The sequence below is a fragment of the Pavona decussata genome, unplaced genomic scaffold (genome assembly GCF_977016875.1).
Source record: "Pavona decussata unplaced genomic scaffold, jaPavDecu1.1 SCAFFOLD_46, whole genome shotgun sequence".
In the NCBI taxonomy this organism is placed as follows: Eukaryota; Metazoa; Cnidaria; class Anthozoa; order Scleractinia; family Agariciidae; genus Pavona; species Pavona decussata.
Window position 1 is genome coordinate 1,689,821 of NW_028145468.1, and position 23,557 is coordinate 1,713,377.

Here is a 23,557-nt window from a genome sequence, read left to right on the forward strand (position 1 = left end):
TTTTGAAGTTTTAACAACAGGGTCGGGCGCCTTTTATCTGTTCACTATCAGCTCATATTTTACAATAACTGTCAAAATTCCTGCGCGCTGATTGGCTCGAAGCTATTGTCTGTAAGGGTACAGACATAAAATTGACATTAGATGTAACGAGCGCACTTTCTTAACGGAAATAAAGCCAATTCCGCTCGTACTTTTTCCATGTTGTAAAAAACAAATGGACGGCAGTTTTCTATGATCTATACTCTTACAGACCAGAACATGACGCCATAAAACGTTCAAAACTCAAGTGCAACCACAACTATTAAGTTTTGAACATTTTATGGTCTATAAGACTACACGGACCCCATCGCCTGATGGCGTATCTCCGCGGATGAACACTACACGTCACGTGATCGATTTAAACCAATCAGACATAGAGAGGAGAGAATTTATTCATTCATTAAGAAGCCCGCGAAGTTAATGGTAACAATGGGTGCTTACCATTTACGCAAACCACCCGGATGGAAATTTTCGGCATAAATACGAAATGATTTAGCTTGTCTTAACAGAAGATGGATAACATGCAAATTGTATGAACATCAGCTGTAAACCCCAAATGGAGTAATAAAAATGCATCACTTTGACCAGAAGCCCATAATTTCAGAAGTACTCCAAACGGAATGATGCGTACCATTTGATTTTCCAACTGGAATTTCCGGGTTTTCCATATAAATGGTAAGCACCCAATAAATCCTTTTTTCGGCAAGAAAGTGTCGATTAATAGTAAGTAAGCGTTCCAACAATCCTGGACTTGACTATCACAATACAATTCTTCCATACAATCCTGTCATAAACCTGTTCATGTGAGGCTTAATAGTAATAACGATGACAGGAGTAATTCTCCACTGTGAGAAACCGTGAGAAGACTGGTACTAGTAGGATTATGGAATCGCCTGGGTAGTAGACGAATGGACATCGCGCCGACGACACTTTCTCCAGGTAGCGTAGCTCTTGTTAAATAGTTTTTACCTAAAAGAGCATTTCCTATAGAACTGCAGTCGAGAAATGCACCTATTCATCGGCGCAATTTCCATCCGTCAACTCAAACAATCCCATAATCCCTCACTCGCTCCAGTCTTCTCGTAGTTTCTGGACTGGCGATTATAAACTTACGTGTTATTTGTCTTCATAAACATTAACCCCAGAGCGAGAGTGGCACCTGGGCCGGTAACGTTTATATTTACACTGTCACCTTCCTGTTAATGAGAGAAAGAAAGTCTAAATACTACGGCGCTGAAAAACTGGCAACTCACTGAGTCTACGTCAAGTTTCAATCCGTTTCAATCCTGGTCATCCGCGGCTCAAGATAATTAACACTAGTTTCTGTTTACCTAGGACTGTTATTGTTAAGGAAACCGTACCATTATTTTAACGATACCATTGCAATTATCCGTCCAAAAAAATTTTTTTTTTAGGCATTCAAAGTAACAGCACAAATGGGTGATACTGCCTCTTAAAGAAGGAAGATTCCAAGTTGAACTAAGAGCGGTGCCTCTAACACGCTTCAAGTACAACAGACTCCCGATATAGCAGCCTATCAAGCACAACAGAAAGTTCCAGATGGTAGTGGCAGTTCGAGAAAGGCAGCGTCGGTAAGGTCAAATTTCAATGATTTTACCAAAAGTAGACTTGAGAGATCTGTATCACACGTCAGTTTCTTTAAGAACGTTGAACTGTGACACCACCGTCTCTCGCTATCTCGCAACCGAGCCCTACCAATTCAACAGAAACAAATCTGTTTATAGCTCTCAGAGTCTGCATGTTGCTGCCATGCCTAGTCTACTAGAAGGTCACTACTCCTTTTTCAAGTGAAGAACTATTTGGCAAACGGAAGCATGGATACTGAGGCAAAAACCCAGAATTCCTAGCAAGCTAAAGAATGATTACCTTGATTTGATAACTTGGAGATTTAAACTTCTCTTTTTGAGTCCCAGTCTGCGGAGGAAAACAAATCATCCTTTAACAGAACGATAATCAAGAGAAAACAGCACATTTCTCACCCTGTCCAAATTATGGGCCTAGGTTAAATTTGCGATGACCAAAAACTCATAGACCGTTTGACCCTTTAACCCACAATATCAAAGAAAAAATCACCCTGTCTTGTCCCCATACTTTTTTTTTATAAAAGTACGTACTGCCGGGGGAGAAGTTATTAAAATATAAAGAAAATTCACCTTGGTTGATCATATCCTTAATTCTCGTGACCTCATTTGTGGAATGAACATTGATATTACAAGGAGGAATTTGATGCTGATCACTGTAAGGGGCTTAAAAGAGTAATTTCAATTACGTGAATAGTAGAACTTTGTGTCGTTTGAGCCATGTCCTTAACTCTCTGTTAAACCCAACCGTTAAAAATTGGACGATACGTTTAATACTAAGAACTACTTTTGGTCCTCAAACTAAAATCAATGTTAAAACACTAGCTAAATACTATAATTACTTTTTTTATAGCGGATAAAGTTGTGTTTTAGTGAACGTCAATCAAAGAAAAGCCGTTGAAATTATTTTGGATTATGGCAAGATTTCAAGTCAACGGAACCGAGAACTTGACAATTTTAGCCGGGTTGTCTTGAAATCTTGTCAGAATTCAAAAGAATTTAAACGGCCTTTCCTTGAATGACGTCCGCCAAAGCATAACTTTGTTCGGCTTACTGCTAATGTTGGTTTGCATGTGACGTCATGGCAGCCATATTGGTGTACAGAAACAATAAGATTTTTCTCCTCTGGGAGTTAACTTCCATTTTTATGCAAACTATGTGAACAAATTTTCTTTTGTTTTGTCCACCAACATTGCGGCAATGCAAACCACCTATAAACTGGAAATTGAACTAAACTCAAACTCTAACTTAAACTAAAAGATGGTTAATCCCTCCTTAACATTTTTGAATAAATGACATTTGATATTCTTCAGTTTGTTAGTTAGACTCCGCAGCCAACCTGAGGTTTTGTTTGGCCTCCAACCATGTAGTGATACAACTGGTCCGCAATCTTTAAATCTGCTACACTCGCAGCCTCGTTGCCATGCTGAAAAACACAACCAGCTTTGATTTAAAGGGATTGTGACAGGCGTGGTAATATTTAAACAGTTTTTCTCTTCAAATCACTAAATTCGCTAAGTGAAGTAGCCACTCAAATCCTTCAATTTTCAACTGAGAGCCTAATTCTTCTTGTTTTCCTGCATCGATATTTAATTACTATGTTTAAACAAAGTTTTGTTGTCGTTGTAGAAGTACGTCGTTCACAAATAAGGGGGATGGTCACAGGTTAAATCGCAGGAGATTGAATGGAGCAGATAGGAACATTTCTCTCCTCCGTGCATTCTGTGATCACGATCGCAGGATGGCATAAAATTGCAAACAATTGCGGTAGTTTGATCCACACGATTGCAGAATGTTTGGTACCTGATTCTGCAATCGCCTGTAATCGGGTCACTTTGTTTTTCTTCATTCATATGGGAACCAGCCTTCAGAATGCCAGTGAAATTTTTATATTTAAAATCTCGCAGCCCCATCCCCCGCTAACTAGCCAGAGAGTCACAAGGTACTGCCACTGTGTAATCAAGTCAAGCAAAATTTCCCAGTTACTTTGAACTTCACTAAGACAGCCAGGCTAAGTGCAAAGCTTTTCATGTGAAAATTAGTTTTGTTTGCATATTAATGAAAAATAATTTTCATAACAAAAGCTATGCACGTAGCCTCGCTTTCATAACGAGGTTGAAAGCAACTCGTAAATGGCCTATTTTTGGAATTCAATCCGATACCTCCAACATAACAAGGCCCAGCGCCAGGCCTGCTGACAGTGAATAGGATTCTCTGTTAACAGCATTCTCCATTTCAGGACCAGGTGGCCTTCCTGTACAAAGCAAGTAAAAAAAATAACTAAATTATCACAATATATAACTAATAGAAGTGAAATATATGAAGTTCATTATACGGATGAAAGCATTAAATAAACGGGAGACTATCGCATAAACGTCCGCCACTTAAGCAGCTGCGAAAAAGGAATGTTATCATATCATCATTTTAGAAAACCTGTGGCGTCGGCCTGTAATAAGAAGTACACTATCCAGAAAGTAACACCCCATAAACTAAATGTCCCCGAATGTCAACAAAAAAGTTACTGTTTACGTATGAATTCTGAAATTAACGACACCGACAAAGCCAGAAGACGAAAACAAGAATATTGGGAGAAGTCCCCCCTTCCTGCATTTGCCACGCTATTAACGAAAATAAATTAACGGCAAATTTTCACCTTTACGAGTGGAGACAAGGCCAATGTAGAAAAGAAAATGTGAAGTTCTGATTAGAACTGCGGCAAAATTGGAAGGATTTGTATAGAGTCATCAGAGCATAACAATACAAACACCTCACCCCTAAATTGCGATAAGATTCTAATTTTTGGCAAGTAGGCATTTTTCATCATGCTCTTTCCGAATATCTTAATACATCCCATAATTTCAAAAATTCAATATTGGTGACGTCACGCTTTATTACTCTATTGATACGTTCACGCAACGTGCCACGAATACTTCTTAAGTTACAGGATGCTAACCAATCTCGGACAGGAGCACTTCTGCCATTCTCCGCTGTGCAGTTCCCTGGTAAACAAGCCCAACTCCTAATATAGCAGCCACTTGAGCCGAGTGAGGGAGATCAAGCTCGGCAGATGTTGGCGGCAGAAGAGCGTCGATATGAATGCTCAACATTTTGGTGGTGGTTACATCCATGGTGCCCCGCCTGCAAGGGAACGATGACACACTGAACACCCGGAGTAGGAACAGAGAGAAGCCTGTCTAAGAGAGGTGGCATCTGTCTGCCTTACAAGAGTGTCCCTGAGGTGCTGTAGAAAGTTGTCTGTCGCAAAGAAACGAGTGCCCTTGGGGAGCGTCTGTCCCAGAGAAGTGTCTGTCCAACAGATGTGACATTTTTTTTAGAAAGTTCGATTTTTCTGAGAGATTCCCATCCCAGCTATTTATCAGCCTTAGTGAGGTGTCTATGTCTCCGAGACAAAAGATGTCTGTCTCAGACACTGCCTTAGACACTTGTGTGTATATCTGCGAACGGTATTCCTCTCAGAGAAGTTTCTCCTTCACAGAGGTGTCCATCTCAGAGAGATATCCGTCTTAGAGAGGTGTGTGTCTCGGACAGTTGCCTGCCTTCTCAAAGAGCCTTTCGTAAAGGGAAGTTCTTCTTCAAGTGACCCTCGGAGAAAACACTTACTTTGCAGCGGCTGTTCCGAGGAGAAGTCCGACGGTAGTCAGCTCGTGTCCCTAGTACCAAAAAAGAAGCACTTGTTAAAACGTTTCACTCACAACAGTGTAGCCTTATGCGCAGAAGCTCTTTGGGCTCGTCACGCATTCCGTCCCCCCGTGACGAGCCCAACAGCGTCTGCGTAAGAGGCCCACAACAGTGATGAGAACTCAAAATATAAGGAGCCGAGACTCAAGATAACAAATGGAGTCAGAATGCCGTGAGACGACTGCTCGTACCACTATGCTTTCCTTTTTCCCTCTACCCAAACCGCCACCAGTATATGACCATAAAATCTAATCAAAGCCTATGTCAGAAAATAAGTTATAATTCATCTGAGATTACTACTTTCTCAATGTAACACGACGGGAATAACACTATTCTCCTAGCGATCAGTTTGGCTTCTCAGAGGAGAAAGTGAACGACGGTTCTGCAGTAGTGGACATACACACATACACTCTCCCACGAAAAGGGAGCAGCTTGCAGATAGACAATAAAGACTTTAAGCAGATACGACGACGACAACGAGAACGTCATAAGACAATAGGATTTAACGAGCAAAACAAAGGCTCTGGACGTCAATTATTCCAATTCGTTCAACTTGTACAATACAGCCGAACTATTCCGGAACAAAATTGGTATGAACTGTGTTCAAATTGAGACAGAGAATGAAACATTTCCTGACGTTCCTCACGTTCTCCACAAAACCTTGAATTTGGCCATTTCACGTTGTTTTGCAGAGGACGGCGAAGAAATGAACCAAGACTTATAACGCACGTCCAGAGGGTTGTCCAATACACCCAAACGGAATCCAATGGACTGGCTTGACAATCAGTATCGGTATACCGATCGACTGAAGAGCTTACCATTCGTTCCAAGGGTACGAATTGTAAGGCTTCTTTAACAAATCGTAATCTTTTACCAATGGTACGATTGGTGAGGGTGCTTTAACGAATCGTTTCCGTTTGTGTATATTGGACATGATAACCCAGAGATTTCTGATCTTCTGAAAAGTCTTTCTGGATATTCGTTGTTGCCTGTTGTCCTGTCGGTGACACTAAGTGATGGTTAGCGCGTCAGAATAATGAAAGCCCAATTCGGCCAGGTAAACTATGGATAGGAGTGCTGTTTTGCACCAAGCCCAGCTGGATCTTCTTTTAGACATACACAGCAGGAGGTTTGTATGCCACAAAGTACGCGCGTTTCATTTGGATACCCAAATGTAAAAGGTGAATAAGCAGACCCGCTAACACTTTAAACACTGTCACCAAGTTGGCCTGTGCAGCTGTATAATTTTGAAGGGGCTATATTTCATTAAAAGTAACCTTGCAAAGGTAGTCATGTAGATTCATGTAGGACAAACTGTTGAGATGTCCACTGAGGCCAAGAGCCATAAGAAAACCAGCATGCTCTTCTGTGAGTTGGTTGCTCCTTGGCTTGTTGTAAACTATCCATGTACTGTCAATCTGCCAAAAAAGTAGTAATCACCAAGTTTGAGTGTGCTTGGAATTCTCTTACTTATAATCATAGCGTAACCAAAAAACTGGCAAAAAAGTAAAAACTAAAACTAACCATGTCAACTATTAGGCAATTGGTCATAACGAGTTTGTTTGAACATTACCCACCTAGTCTGAGACAGAAGGGTTATCGAAGACACCACCTGTCTCGTGAACATTACCGACAAAATTTTGTTGGCTTTAAGATTTGAGTTGACATAAACTTATTCAGCTTCAATAGCAAGTCAGCATTGCTAGATAAACAAGAAAAGTGAGGTTTGTGTCCCGTTGTCATTTTTTACTGCTGGACAGAGGAGTGGCTATACAATAAAGACGCCATCTTTTGAGGTTGAGGAAGGGGGGAGGGGGAGTGGGATGCAGGTAGAGAACACCATCTGTTTTGTGGTTTGGTGGGTCCTATTGGAGTAACTATAGTAGTTTTGACCACTTCCCTAACCGACCATACACACCTGTGATATTCCTTGTGCGATCCTGAGTCCCGCTGCCACTCCATTGTGAAATTGAGGCCATACCTTCATGTCCACAGGCGTTTCCACGTGCTCTAAGCCAACTGTTGTGTTCCTAATGGCGATAGCAATCAAAGAAAACTTTAGAAGCTGTCGCTGTGATACCACCTCCTGCTAAAAACTTATTCTTCGCAGTGGTTGTTGAGTATTTCATACGATTACTATACCGTTTGGTGGCTGATTCAACTTCTTTCTCCATAGAAAACAAGGTCATTGATTATCTTCTTGCAAGTAGCTTTCCATTTAACCCACGGCTTAATTTTTTTTTCTTGCGTTAAGCCCTAATTTTACTCTTTACACTATCAGTGGTTCCCCATTATATGTGTTGGCAAATTTCACTCTTGCTAGTCTGCGACAGGGCTGAAATCAACATCTTAATGCACACCATTTGAATACTCTAATCACTGAGTTACAAGGAACCTCGTCGTGAGGTAGGTAGTTTAGTAGGTTTATATGAAACAGACATCCTGCATACTGTTCGGCATCTTCTGTCTGACTTTGGTGATAAAAATGAAAGAAGGCAAATGGAGAGGTGATTATCATAGGAACTGCTACGTCCACAAATGCACAGAACGCTGAATTTGAGTGCTTCAAGTAAGATAAAGTTATGCACCATTTCCAAATGTTTGAAGATGACCTCATGTTTGGCAGAATCACTTGTTTCTAGATGAGGATCAGGTCTTGGGGGCATTTTTAATCTTGGGCGGTTTCTGTGATGTCCGTCGTAAAGAAAGATATAGCTGATGAATTGTCCGTGTTTAAATAAATAAAGATTATCTTAAACAGCACGCATCTTAGTAGCCTGCATTTCTGGACAAACTATTCAATTTGACATGAGAATAATAACTGAATGGGAGAATGAGTGCAAAGCAAATTATTAATTCTTGTGGTTAGTTTGTCAGTAGGAAATCTCTCACCTTGGGGGAGCACGGCCTGTGAGATCCAGTGGTGGAATTGGAAGAGTTTCTGTTAACACTGGTCGGGACGTGGCCATGGTGAACATACCTCTATAAAAACGGTTTAAGATGGAGTTAAACTAAAAAAAAAACCATAGATGCATGGGTTTACAAAACTTGAGGTTGGCATAACACTAACTTAAGCGAGAGGTTGCTCATGGACAAGTACTCAGAAATCGGTAGTTTTATACCCTGAATACTAGACTTTTAACACACACTTACATGGAGCAGTCGCCTGCAGGATAATCGCAGAGCTGGCCGATAGAACAAGACTACAAGCTGAGAAAGAACAGGAAATTCATCTGAACTCTCAGTAGAAGTTCTGGAAATGTTAGTTTTTGAGGAGAGGGGAAAACCGTAGTACCCGGAGAAAAACCTCTCGGAGCAAGGACGAGAACCAACAACAAACTCAACCCACATATGACGCCGAGTCCAGGAATCGAACCCGAGCAACATTGGTGGAAGGCGAGCGCTCTCACCACTGCGCCATCCCTGCAGCCCTATTGCAAGTTCAGATAGCCTAAAGACGCAACCAATTACGACAGGCTAACGACATGTTACCTAACATGCTTCCAGCTGCAGGGAAAAAAAAACAGCACATACCTTCCTACAGGTAAAGCCATGGTTCTTTTGCACATCATAAGAAGACGAGTCTCTTGCTCCTGAATAAAGTCGTGGTCACTGAAAATCCAAACAATGTTACATTATGAAAGAAATGTGATGGTATATTTCCAGCCTGGTGAATGAACGAGAATGATGATTATTCAAGAAAGTGACGCAGGCATACTCGGAAAAAAGAAATCTGAGTGCTCCTATCAGGAGTCGAACCTAAGACCTTCCGATTACTAGTTCGGATGCTCTACCACTGAGCTACAGGAGACTCGTGGGAGCTAAGGCCATTAAACTAGGTTCATGGGACAAACATCCTGCATACTGCTAGGATTTGAATGTCGAACGTGTGGTATATGATGTTACATTAGTAGCTATTCTCAGTATTAACTGCCGAAATTTTCTTCTTCTGTTAATCAGAAACTTTTTGTCACTAAGAAGTCAGTAGAACTCTTTTATCTTCATGGAATGTCAAAGTAAGATTTCACACCTTTACCAAAATTTTGGATGCGAAAATTTGAAAACTGAACTAATTGAGGGAAACTGACCTTCGTCTCTCACAAATTAGGATTTCAGTCACAGACGCAAAAGTGCGGTGTGATAAGTGGTACGACACATGAGAATACTGCCAATGTTCTTGTATGAGTGGTCACACTTTATGATTCAGAAGCTACAATCCCCGCTATAAACCTTGAAACAGTTTGAACGAATCTCATCCCCCTTTCCCCTCTTCAGTGTCCAAAAACCAAGGTCAATACGCATGTACATTACATTTTCCCAAAAGACAATTGACGGACTATAAACCTTGAAACAGTTTGAAGAATCTCATTATCGCTTCCCCTTTTCAATGTTGCTTCCTCCACAAAACAAGTTCCATTCTAACAAAGGTTACGATGAAACAACATTGAGTCAACATTAAGTGGGAAAGGGGTGTTTCAATGAATTTTGACCCGGATTGTTAGTCCCTTTGTACAGCACATAATCATGAACAGTGCCGATAAATAAAGAAAGCTGAAGTGTAAAAATGCCAGACAACATTGAAAAACTTTGCGCAATGTCATCACTGCCAACCTAGTTTAACAAATGATTTTGTCATTTTAAAAACCATACCTGACTTCAGGCTTTTGAATAACACTAACTGTAACAGGCTTGGACGATTGTAGAAGTCTCCTAATTTCCTGAACCCTTAGGTCTTTACCAAAGCGCAAGCTTAATACCTGGAACAGAAGATGACGTTCTAAACAGCCTGAAATATGTGCGAAGCTAACGCCAGATTGGCGACTGAGTGACTGATTGATTTGTGGGTAGGTTGGTTGGTTAGTTGATTGATTGAATGATTGATTGATCGATCGATCAATCGATCGATGATTGATTGCTGGGTAAGGTTGGCAGGTTGGTTAAATGATTGATTGATTGACTGACTGACCATCTGACTGATTGATTGACTGACTGACTGACTGACTGACTGACTGACTGACTGACTGACCTACTGACTGGTTGGTTGGTCGGTTGGTCGGTTGGTTGGTTGATTGATTGATTGATTGATTGATTGACTTGTAATTTGTAGGTTGGTAGGATGCATGTAGGTAACCATTATACAAACTCTAGCAGTAAAGCAAGAACACACCCACCAACAGCAGGGAAAAAACAATTCAACAAACCTCATCATCTAAGTTAAAGCCATCGTCTATTTCGCCTTCTTTTAATGTAGCTTTCTTAAGACACAAACATAAAGCAAAAGACAAATAATGAGCAAGCAATCAATAACCACTGTCAGTCACAAGGCCTATGAAGCTATCACACAATCACAACAGTCACAAAACAATAAGGAAAAACATTAGGCAAAAGTAATATACAATTGTAATAACTGGTCATAAATCTGCTTGAAGCTTTCACTGCGTAAACATTTTGTTTGAAGAGCATACGTCTCTAAGGGCCCATTCAACGGTTTCAACATTTGACCAACATTCGTTCAACACAAGGTGAACTGATGTTGGGCAAATGTTGAACGGAGTGTTCGAACAGCTTCAACGCCATTCAATATTTCCTAGGGCAAAGGAAATGTTGAATCGATGTTGTTAAACCCATTTAAATTTGATTCCGGCAACACACATTCAACAAGCTTTCAACATTTTTTTACACTCTAAACAACGTTGAACGACCCGTTCAAACGCCCCCTACATTTGGTTCAACAAAATGTTGAACACATGTTGAAGTAAATGTTGAAACCGTTTAAACGGGCCTTAACAATGGCAAAAGTTAGCATAAACCAGGAGTACCTAACGAGAAAATTTTTCCCAATGGCATTCAAGAATAAGAATATATATCATTTGACGTTAAGTTATCAAATGTATGACGGGTTGCGCCCCTGACTACCTTAGATCCAAGCTAGTTACCAGGGGCCAAGCTTCCGGTCGCGTGACAAGAAATTCACAACAGTTGAATATCCCTTTATTCAGAACAGCTACCGGTCAGCGGTCCTTCCAGTACAGAGCAGTCAGTTTATGGAAAAGCTAAGATAAAGATCTTAAACTTAGTGAAAATCATGAGGTTTTTAAGCGTAAACTTAAGCATATATTGCGGGACACTTAGGTATTTATAGACTTAATTAGTAATTTTCTACCTTTTATGTATCGTCCTTATATGTATATATAATTAATTTACCTTATTTTCATTTTAAACATGTTGTATTGATCACCGAAAAGCCCCTCTGGGGAGTGTTCAATAAAGTATTATCTTATCTTATCTTACGTTTAAATAATCAGGCAGTGTGCAATTTTACATACTTTCAGGGGTCCATGAGCATTTGACCTCTTCTTCTCTGTTTGCAGCATAGATGCAAGATCTTCACGTCCTGCAATGAATAGTTTACATTAGGAAGCTGAAGTATATGGGAAAAATTTGGCATAGTATATCAGGGAAATCCATTTCCGAACATAGCGCGAATGGTAGTAAGATAGTTTGATCTCCCATTTCCTTACTAGGGCTAACGCTCAGTGGGAAATTCATCGGTTCACTTTAGCACTTTAACATACACTGCAGAGTTAATTCTCCGATGCATCATATTTTATATATGCTGAGGTGTATGGAGTATCTAATCTTCTGCATTTTTTTTTTCTTCCAAGGTAATTTGTCACTGATCTGGTTAAACAAATGACTACAATTGAAAGACGAACAATTTAACATTTCGTAAACAGAAATAATTTGCCTTGACAAACTGAAGGTGACATGCAAGCCAAAGCTTGAAAGTGAAGCCATTTGGCATAATCGACGCACATCATTTTTTTCGTCTACGTCGAACGCAATAAAAACTGAAACTAGTAATAATTAAAGATTAGGGAGTGCGTTCGATGATCTCGATCTCAGGCTCTCTCTCCTTTGCCAAGTTGGTGATGATGTCATCCGTCCCTGCAAAATCTGTGGGGGATGCCAGATAGGCGCCCTGAGATCTATTCATTCAATGTTGCCCCATACAATATCGACTCTAATCTGTATTGGGCGTGCGTTCTTTCTACGTCGAACGCAATAAAATTTTAAAAAAATCGATCCTACGTTTCATTGTTATTTCAATAGTGTAGCTAGAAACTTGGTGACGTAATTACACACCAATGAGGTTATATGCACCAGCTGGAAGAGTAAGTGGCGGATCAGCAGCGGATTGGTGAAGAGCTTCCATGATAGGCACAGCAACTCCAAATGGTAAACAGTCTAGGTCTTTACAAGTCAAACCTTGGACAAGATAAAGAACAAGATACAGCTGTAATAAGCTGTCATAAAATTAATGCCCGAGAGCTAACCATTTCCATCCATTTTTTCATCCATTTCCTGGACAAGAGTAAGTATTATACTAGCCGGAGAACACACAAAACAAACGCTAGTGTGCGTAGAATATGAGTGTTACAATCCTGGACAAATGTTCGTCCAATATGTGTGCCAGGAAATAAAAAGTAACACATAATTTTACAACTGTCAAAATTCCCGCGCGCTGATTGACTCTAAGCCATTAGGCTGATTTAGCAACAGAACGGGAACGTCAGTTGACGATGGCGCGCGCATCAAGAATGCCCATATATAGTCGAAATAGACTCGCATCCAGACTATTCCGCGCGCTCTCGCGTCCTCAAATGACGTTCCCGTTCTGTTGCTAAATCAGCCTACTGTCCGTAAGAGTACAGACAATAAAAATGACGTCAGATGTAACGCACGCGCTTCCACACTTTCTTCACGGAAAATAAAGCCAGTCCCGATCGTACTTTTTCCATGTTGTTGTTAAAAAAAAAAAAAAAACATCGACGGCAGTTTTCTCTGGTCTAGACTCTTATAGAGAATAAAATGACGCCATAAAATGTCCAAAACTCAAGTGGAACCACTCGCCGCACTTGAGTTTTCAACATTTTATGACGTCATTTTATAGTCCATTATTATAATAATTTCTTACGAAATTAATGTGTTTAAGGGTCAGGGGACTTGGTGTCATTTCAAAAACCCGTCTCAGTGTACTAAAACTGCCGTTGAATTTATCTGGCCAGATGGACCGGATGGGAATGGAATGCAACTTAAAAAAAGTTAGGCTAACTTTTGCAAGTTCTCGCATTTTCATTTCCAGTTAACAAAACGACGGAAGTTTTCTATGGTCTTATAGACCATAAAATGACGTCAAAAAAATGTTCAAAACTCAACTGGAACCACGAACCGCAGGCTAGTGGTTTCCCGGCCGAGTTTTGAACATTTTATGGCATCATTTTATGATCTATAAGAGTATAGACCATAGAAAAATGCCGTCGATTTGTGTTTTTAACAATAACATGAAAAAAGTACGAACGGAATGGGCTTTGTTGGTTAAGAAATCACGCGCGCTACATCTGACGTCATTTTTATCGTCTTTACTCTTATAGACAATAGCTATGAGCCAATCAGCACCAGGGAATTTGGACAGTTATTGTAAAAAATGTGTAAGAACAGATCATGATTTGTTCCTCCTTCAAGAATTCAGTTTATTTCTTTCTATCGGCGTTCTAGAATTATTTTGTAACTAGGTGAAGGCACTGTTACACCATTTTCACCCGAAAAGATCTCAATCCCACTTTCCCTTCAAGACCAAAAATCCCAGTTGTCAGGGTCAAACATTTCATCTAAGCTTTCGAAAGTTAGGACAACATAGCAGTTGTAATGGTTTGTCTTGGAGGATGAACAAACAAAGGATTAAATGACAATTCCATGCAGTCTATTATCCAAGATTCAAGATCATGGTAAATTTGGAACCGGGCTTGCTAGTTTAATATACTTTCAAATTACATCTGCAGGCAAGTTAAAATTAACGATAAAAACTTTCAGAAATAGAAAATGGTGTCTTGACGACTCCGAAACGTAGTTCGATTTTATTGTTGATTTTTACTTGTATTACCAAACCTTTGCTTATAAATCATATCTGACCATGAATTTGATAGTTATCGTTTTTTTTCTTCTAAAAATAAGGTACCTTTGTCCATCCACCACTAAGGAGTATAGCAAGCATTGCAAAAATAAAAAAGACTGACGTTCTTACCTCTCTCAGCCAGGAAAGCTACCACTTTATCTGATGCTGAATCAAAGCTGACGAAGGAGAAGAGGCGTAATGTTATAACATCTAATACTAGTCATAGTAATCCAAGATTAAAACGTGCGGTCGACATGCCAATTTGTATGTTGAGGAGAGGGTACTTGTGTGGCTGAAATCTTCATGGGAAAATAAGGCCAGATTCTTGCATCAAAACGAGGTAAATTTGCGCGACAGAGAAACAAAATGGCCGCCAACCTCGATTTGTTCCGCATGCATTTGCACAGGCAGCCCAACGCAATCACAAAATTAGACTTGCGGTCTCCCATTGTCGACCGCTACAATAACGAATTAAAAACTGAACATGATGAGAATATCTCTTACGAAAAGAGGTCCACTGTCTTACTCATCCACAAAACCAATTTAGAGGGGTAGAATATAGCTACAGTCCTAGTCATGTTAAGTTGGGACACTTTACAACCCAGCTAATAATGTCCTTCCCGTGCTCCCCACTCCCCTCTCAATGCTGTTCTCGTAATTCTGCCAGCCAATCTTGTGAACCAACATTGAGAGGGCAGGGTGGGGAGATCCGCCCCAACAAATGTGACTCAGACTGTACGTAAGATGAAAAAGGGAATTTCTCTTTATTTGTTGTTGTTCCCTTGGTTCTTGTCAGTTTTGCCTGTCTCTTAAGCTTTATAATGATAACTAAGGCCTTTTTATCAAACCCAGAGGCTAAAATTGAACAATTGAAGAGGAAACAGTGTTTTACTTATGAATTCAAGAACCAAAAACACAAATGCAGAAGTAACTAAAAACTTAATCACCCAGCCCTTAATGTGCCTATCATTGATTATAATCAATAATAATTATTGATCAGAAACTAATTGATTACACCTGATACATAATCAACTGTAGTGTTATTGTTTATTATTTATTTATTATTTATTAGATTATTCTTTATTATTACTTATTTATTGTTTATTAGATTATTACCGATCCTTAATCAGTTAGACAATCCCATTACGTCTGCTGATCGAATACAGAATTCTTTAACAAATTCCTTCATGTGCAAAGTACAACTTCTGCTAACCAATAATAACGGGTGTTGTTATATACCTAGACTTTCACTCAACAAAAACGAGCACTGAGATTGGTTGATTCTTGTTCACGTGCTCCTGATCAAATACAAATGTATCCCGACCGGGATACAATTCCGCAGTTGTTGCTCTCTCAGTTGTTTGTTTGTCTGTTTGTTTTGCTGTTATGTCTTTATAGTCTTACCACCACCGTATGTTAAAAAATCTCAATACAATGTCTTTACTGGTCTTAAAGTCCCAACATATTTCCGAGGAGACCTCTCAGTATAAGCCCGGGGGTTTCTTGAGGTCTCCTCGCCACTTCTTACTTCTTTTACTATTATTATTTACTCTAAACTTATGTACTTGTAATCCTAGTCTATTATTCATTGTAACTTTCTATGTTTGTATGTCGTGGTGAATAAATAAATAAATAAATAAATAAATAAATAAATAAATAAATAAATAAATATAACAAAGCACTTAATGTATGGTCCCTCAGGAAACAAGTTAGTTTTGTTTTCCCTCGAGTCCTGAAGTTTCCCTCGACGAAGGACTCTCGGGAAAACAAAACTAACTGTTTCCCTCAGGACCACTCAAGTGTATATTGTGAGGTTGGGCTACAAAAAACAAGATGCCTGCTATACTGGCATTACGCGTGATGCTGGGGCTGATTCATTTATTCCAACTGTATGCTTTGCCGATTGATAAAACTATCCTTGCTAATGGAATAGTTTGAGTCACGACGATCGCGTTACGTTGTTTACCTTGTGTTACGTGACTCAGACTTTCACCGGAGATGTGTGGAATTCCATTACGGTAACGTAAGCTTCCCAATGACCTCTTTTCAGTCTCGCGTCGTGGTCTACGACTGTCAAACAAAGCACGATTCCTTCGCAATGAACTCACCAATTTCCACCGTTTTAAATGTCGAGTGCTTCTTAGAAGTTATTCTTTCGATTTGCCGCTTCAAAATGGTGAAATTTCCGTTTGAAAACGGCACACTTGAGTCCAGAACATGTTATAAACAATATGGCGCGACAATTTAATGCACTTTTAATTAAGAAATCAAATGATGCGTTGACGTCACACAGGTAAGCGTGAGTGGGTCCCCTCCCTCGCGATATAAGCGACAAGAATGGATTTGTATTGGCCTGCTGTTGTTGAAGACAATCAGAACAATACATCCCGAGTAGGAGAGGGGAGAGTTTAATGAATAAATTAATGTACCGATTTGTAGCTACGACGAAGAAAAAAAAAAAAAACAAGAAATCGACCCGTTTTTAGACACGGTATGCCCCCTCAGGGCATCCCGCGTAATAAAAATAGTATAAAAAGGTATGTATGCCAATATCTCACCATTCGAGTTTCTCTTGCAATGCTACCACTGACCCTTTAAAACTGTGGTTTATGTCCTCTGTAAGAGATCAAAACTTTTCAGATCAAATTAATCAATACTTAACTGCTTCTCTCAAGGAAACAAATTACTAGCCCTAAGTATTTATCATCCCTAAAGGATACAATAATTCAGGCCATTCTGCTATAATTAGGAAGTCATCATCAAAGAAAGTGGATGGTTAAAAAAAAAACTTTGAACCTCGTTATGAAAGCAAGGCTAAGTGCAAAGCTTTTCATATGAAAATCTGTTTTGTTTGCATATGAATGAAAACTAATTTTCATAAGAAAAACTTTGAACTTAGCATCGCTTTCACAATGAGGTTCACAGCAACTCGGAAATGGCCTATTTATATGAATGAATATTACGCTCAGAAGCCTCTTTATTTCCAGGGATGCTCTCATTGAATTACAACTTTTGAAATACTCTGTTTGTTACTCTGTTACGTTTAGCATGCATTTAATCGACGTTTACCTGAACAGGATATACATTTGAATAATCGATCAGGATTATTAGCCAGGCTGGTTCCATCCTCCATGGGAATGAACAATGAATAAAGCTTTGTTTAAGAAAAGGAAAAGGATGATAATTAAAACTCAACAAGAAACTCTTACTTTGAGTTCCCCTCACATGGTTCCATCTTTTGTGAAAAAAACGTTATCAACTGATCAAACATTTTCTGTATTTGGGTGAGCTGTGCTTCTCAAGTGATGACGATGACGATGAACGTGCCGTTGGGTAAAAGCTCTAACAAGCCAAGGCCACTCTCCAATAAACCCTGCTCAGAGGTACGATTTTTTAATAACCCCTCTCTATTAAATTCTCCCCTTTCCCATGTTAGAAGAGAAATGAAGAAAATCTTCAAAAGAAATGCTTCAAAACTAAGGTGTACTAACGGTCAAAACATCACCCAGGTGGTCCACAGAAAAACTTTGCCTTCAATGTGGAGAAATATCATTAAGCTCAGGTACAAGTAATATATTTGTGATACACAATGCTTCAGTGCTATGTTTCAGTCAGTTGCAGGGCAAAATTTTGCAAAAACTTTGCAGAGTTTGTGAAATTAAATACCCCCCCCCCCCCCATTCTCTACGAAGCCCCCTTTCTCGAGGCCTCAAAATAACTAATTAATAGTGATTAATCGAGTTTTACAGTAAGTATGAGGGTGGTGAAGATGACTGAGAAATGACAATGATATGCATGGCGAGCAGGATGATGATGACGATGGTAATGTTGATAAGGATCATGAACAGGATGATAAGCATGATGACGAGAATGTTGAGTATAAGGACGAGAATTGAGATAAGACTGAGGTTGATGAGGATGAGAACTGGATGGGACAGGGATGATGAGTGTGAGAACGAGGATAGGAATGACTATGAGGATGATGACGATGGTGATAAGGAAGGTGATAAGGATCATGAACAGGATGACACGAATGATGACGAAAATGAGGTTGAGTATACAATGTAAGGATGAGGATGAGTATAAAATTAAGGTTGATGAGGATGAGAACTTGATGGGACAGGGACGATGAGTGTGAGAACGAGGATAGAAATGACTATGAGGATGATGTCGACGGTCATAAGGAAGGTGACAAGGATCCTGAAAAGGATGACAAGAATGATGATGAGAATGAGGTTGAGTATAAGGATGAGGGTGAAGATAAAATTAACATTGATGAGGATGAGAACTTGATGGTAGAAGGGATGATGAGTGTGAGAACGAGGACAAGAATGACTATGAGGATGATGACGATGGTGATAAGGAAGGTGATAAGGATCGTGAAAAGGATGACAAGAATGATGACGAGAATTTTGAGTATAAGGATGAGAATGAAGATAAGCTTGAGGTTGATGAGGATGAGAACTGGATGGGACAGGGATGATAAGTGTGAGAACGAGGATAAGAATGACAATGAGGATGATGACGATGGTGATAAGGGGAAGGTGATAAGGACCATGAAAAGGATGACGAGAATGAGGTCGAGTATAAGAATGAGAATGAAGATAAGATTGAGATTGATGAGGATGAGAACTTGATGGGACAGGGACGATGAGTGTGAGAACGAGGAAAGGAATTACTATGAGGATGAGGGCGATGGTGATAAGGATCACGAAAAGGATGACAAGAATGATGACGAGAATGAGGTCGAGTATAAGGATGAGAATGAAGATAAGATTGAGATTGATGAGGATGAGAACTTGATGGGACAGGGACGATGAGTGTAAGAACGAGGATAGGAATTACTATGAGGATGAGGGCAATGGTGATAAGGAAGGTGATAAGGATCACGAAAAGGATGACAAGAATGATAACGAGAATGGGGTTGAGTATAAGGATGAGAATGAAGATAAAATTAAGGTTGACGAGGATGAGAACTGGATGGGACAGGGATGATGAGTGTGAGAACGAGGATAAGAATGGCGAGGATGCTGATCTGGATGACCATCATAATGGGGATGATGGTATTGCATTTCTGGACATTAGCGGGATGAGGGTAATGACGGCGGTAACCATAAGGACAAGGATGAAAATGATGCTGAAGAGAAGAATGAATATGAGGATGAAAACCGCCTATGCTTTTAACCATCATAAAATCACTCCAATCCCACTGCCTTATGTGGGTTCAGGTTGGGTTTTGTGCCCAAGATAAACTTTTCATCTGACTTTTCCAGCAGGAAATTTTATCTTGAGACTAGTTTTGCCACCTGAGATGGTTATCTCTTTGTCACATAAATTGAGAAAATCATACTCACCATGATAACGTTAAATATGTTCTTAGTAGTTCCTGGTAGCAGATGGAAGGGTTCAACCTGCCATACAAACAAAAACGCATTTTACTAAATACCACCAATTTACCTGACAAATACCTTTTGTAATATATCTAGACTTTCACTCAACAAAACGAGCAATGTGATTGGTTGATTCTTGATCACGTGCCCCTGATCAAATACAAATTGATCCCGACCGGGATACAATTCCGCAGTTGTTGCCCTCTCAGTTGTTTGTTTGTTTTGCTGTGATTGTTGAAGGGAAAGTCTAACTATATAACAAAGCACTTTATACATGTATGGTCCCTCGCGAAACTAGTCAGGTTTGTTTTCCCTCGAGTCCTGATGTTTCCCTGGACTTTGTCCAGGGAAACATCAGGACTCTCGGGAAAACAAAACTGACGGTTTCCCTCGGGACCATACATTAAGTGTATATCATACCATACTCAAGAAATAGGGGCTATTAATTCATCTTCTGCTCGTTCTTGCAAAATAAAATCTACAAGACATAGCAAAATTTCTTGAATATTCCACTCGCACTTGCTGGATATTGGATGATCATATAGCCAACTCGGTGCTACATGCCTCGTTGGCTATCTATCATCTCATCCAATGAGTGCTCATGGAATAATTGTCAAATATATCACACTCCAAACGCCACAGGTTAGACCGTTGCGTGTTACCCTCGTAAGTAAAGCTACGCCAATGTTTTTAATAAGTACCCTATCAAGAAAGCCTTTGCCTTAGTTAAATCCGAGGGACAAGAGATATCACTAGAAAGAAATTACGTTCCAAACCCTCCTACCTCCTGACTGTTAAGGTAGCCATAAAGCCACTGGATAATGCTAGGAGGCTCTTCACACAAGGGCACAAACATTTCAGGCAAATGCTCTGCAAAAAGAGTGATACAACATTGAATGAATTCCAAATTTCTTTCACATTTATAACATGAAAAAATCACGTTTTTGACAGCAGATACTTTGATGAATGACATGCAGAATCAACTTGTCTGAAATCACTTCAAAACCAAAATGTCATACACTGTTAACCATTTGGTTACCAGGGGGTTGGTATTTACTTCACACAAAAATGAACATGTTTACAAAGATGTTTGTTATGCTCGCTTTTAACAACAGAATCTTGAAAACCCACATCTATTTGGATAGAGTATAAAACGTACTTTGCTTGAACGTTCAATTTATGGGATGTGTCAAAATGGTTACGTCACGAACAGTAAAAGTCTTCAAGAAACAGTTAAACCTCTTCCCGTTATATACAGCAGAATAAAACAACAGTATCTAGGCTCACTCTTTTATGGTCTCCGAGAGGGGATGTGTGATTAGGTGGCAATACAAGGCCACTTGGTATTAAACAACAAGCTTTATTCCCAAATTAAAAAGTTAACAAAATTAAACTTAATTTACAACATAAATATATTAATACAAAAGAGGTAAAATTTACTAACAATAACTGAAAAGCTATAAATCGAGCTGCAGAGTAAAACTAAATAACGTATAAATATAGAAGGTAGGTTGGCACTAAAGCTTGAGCAAAGCAATTGATTAATCGTTAAAAAAAGGATGAGGAAAAGAACAAATAAATAAATACCAGTTGAAAACTCATGAACAGTAAGACTGTAAGATGTTTAACTTGACGTTTTAAAAGCATTTTAAGGGGGAGGTGTTTTATGCTTTCGTCAAGGTGATTCCAAACTTTTACAGCTGCAAAGCGAATGTTGAATTTACCATAGTTTGTTTTGATGGTGTTGATGTAATAGGTTGATTTAGAAGAAAGCCTGGTATTGTATGAGTGTATGGATGCTACTTTTTGACAAAAATTTTCAAAAGAAGGTGGAAGAAGATTATAGTTAGGGTTAACAGGGTTAACCTGAAACAGTAACTTTTCGTCTTGAAACTTCCAGTTCCTCTTTACTTACTCGTTCCCTCAGTAGTATTTCTTATAATCTAAGCCCATTGTATATTAAATTGTCATATTCGTAGGTACAGGTAGCTAATAAATAAAAATACCTCTTTCAAAACGAGGAGTGGCATCCCATGACCCAGTGAATAACACAGGATAGTCTCTACAGTAGTACTCGACATAAGCACGCCAGCCAAGATCTCTGAAAAAATCAAGTAATTGCAAAGTTGCAGTTGGGCCACAAGCCATCGTTAAAGTGTTGTAATGGTTAGTACACTGTAAATGGTTTGAAGCCAGGAGTCATGTCATAAGTGGTAAATTATGATCATCCGGGTGAGTGTAGTCCTGAGAAGGCCTGTTTGAGATGGCATTGACTGACGTTTCGACAATCTGTGCAGAAGTCATCATCAGGAGTCAAGTAAATTGTGGAACGTCAGCAGGTGGTATAAATACGTCTGGTTGTTGACCTGATTGACCAACGAAGTCAAGATGTTGTTGGTCGTTTGTCAGTACGCCGTGATGTTATTGGCTGTAAAGACTGTAAAAAGTGATAGGTGCGTCTCGATCTGTCTTTTGTCAGTCAAAGGTACACTGGTCTGTTAGTCTGTTAGTCTATTGTTTGTCTGTTTTGTTGATGTTTTCAATAAGTCAGTTCAGTGGCGTTTGTTCAAAGTTAGTAAACCAGCTTGAGTTAGACGTTCTAGTAATTCGCACTGTAATTAACGCAATTGGCAGAGTCCCAGTCGGTTCTTTTGTTTGTTTGTAAGTGGTCTTCAGCAATGGACGTGTTGATGTCACCATTACTAGTTGTTAATTTGTGTTCAGTCGGTCGTATGCTCACATTTCTGTTAGTCTCACCAATAAGTCGCCCGACAGTCACAGCATTTGATCTTGTAAACGGCTCCCTGTCTGTCCCTTGGATCAACTGTCCTTTACGTCTATCAGTAGTTGTTGTAAAGTAGTGATAGGTTTGTGAGCTACATGGATGCTGTACGGCTGTAGCATCCAAGCGATAGTTTCAGAAGTGCCTTTGTTGTAAGGTATAGTTACAACACCAGTACGTTCGGCCATGCTCCAGAACATAAATAAATTAAAAGTTACTAAAAGTTGATTATACATGCACGTCCTCAAAACACAAAAGAATAAACTGTTGATCAAAAGAGCATGCAGACCCACTGACATAAGACGATGATAGTGGAGTGTTTGACGTGCTTTCAAAATTACTGAGATCTGCTTTACCTTGGGTCTTAAAGGACAACAACACAACAACTTACACTGCAAGACGACACAGAAACTGAGCCAAAGGATAAAGTGAATCTTTCCCAAGTAAGTTAAGTTTGAGGTCCTGGAAAAAATGCAGTGATAGAAATGTAAATGCTGAGAACAATAATTATTAACAAAAAATGTTCAAAGAAAAATATATATCTGGTCCACGTAGTCTTATTGACTTTCATTTTTTTTTTTTTTTTCTAAAATTCATATTGTCTGGTTTACCTTAACCATCATCACCAATATGTAATTTTAATTCAATTTGTTTGCAATGATTTAGATCCAGCAATCAAAAAAGACTTTCAAGTGTTATAGGAGAGTGAATAAGAATTCTCGATAACTAGAGCATCGAATACAGCGTTCTGTTTTTGTAGTAAATACCTCATAAATCAGATGCCAGGCAAATAAAATGGATGGAACATACTGATGCAAAGGAGCATCTTTCTTAAGCCTAGTAAGCAAAGAGAATATTAAACATTAGAATATGACATAGTCCATTAGGCGTTTGAGCTTGTAACATAATCCCCAGGGCCCGGTTGTTCAAAACCCGATTAAAGCTAATCCACGATAAAAAAAAACCCCGAGGTTTTCAGCGCACTCGATAAAAATAGTTTTTAAGGGCACGGCGGAAAAACCGCTGATTGGCTGAAATATCCGTTGACCTAGCGCATGCTCTAAAACTTTCCGCTGACCATGTGCGTGTG

General features: G+C 39.4%; 1 protein-coding gene across 2 annotated transcripts in view; it reads right to left on the reverse strand.

Annotated features, from left to right (window-relative positions):
- The window catches only part of LOC146482411 (anaphase-promoting complex subunit 1-like), a 92,270-nt gene that overhangs the window by 27,842 nt on the left and 40,871 nt on the right, over positions 1-23,557 (reverse strand). For both annotated transcript variants that reach the window (XM_085107276.1, XM_085107275.1), the window contains exons 20-41: positions 23,235-23,304; positions 22,859-22,929; positions 21,692-21,786; positions 20,470-20,555; positions 19,650-19,706; positions 17,365-17,449; positions 16,854-16,911; positions 14,425-14,471; positions 12,486-12,608; positions 11,666-11,733; positions 10,541-10,594; positions 9,990-10,096; positions 8,874-8,951; positions 8,232-8,321; positions 7,258-7,369; positions 6,617-6,757; positions 5,262-5,311; positions 4,594-4,778; positions 3,803-3,894; positions 2,980-3,066; positions 1,927-1,974; positions 1,153-1,235 (exon numbers count right to left, since the gene is read on the reverse strand). In XM_085107276.1, coding sequence (XP_084963402.1) covers positions 1,153-1,235; positions 1,927-1,974; positions 2,980-3,066; positions 3,803-3,894; positions 4,594-4,778; positions 5,262-5,311; positions 6,617-6,757; positions 7,258-7,369; positions 8,232-8,321; positions 8,874-8,951; positions 9,990-10,096; positions 10,541-10,594; positions 11,666-11,733; positions 12,486-12,608; positions 14,425-14,471; positions 16,854-16,911; positions 17,365-17,449; positions 19,650-19,706; positions 20,470-20,555; positions 21,692-21,786; positions 22,859-22,929; positions 23,235-23,304 — 1,887 coding nt within the window. The remainder of the gene's footprint in view (positions 1-1,152; positions 1,236-1,926; positions 1,975-2,979; positions 3,067-3,802; positions 3,895-4,593; positions 4,779-5,261; positions 5,312-6,616; positions 6,758-7,257; positions 7,370-8,231; positions 8,322-8,873; positions 8,952-9,989; positions 10,097-10,540; positions 10,595-11,665; positions 11,734-12,485; positions 12,609-14,424; positions 14,472-16,853; positions 16,912-17,364; positions 17,450-19,649; positions 19,707-20,469; positions 20,556-21,691; positions 21,787-22,858; positions 22,930-23,234; positions 23,305-23,557) is intronic.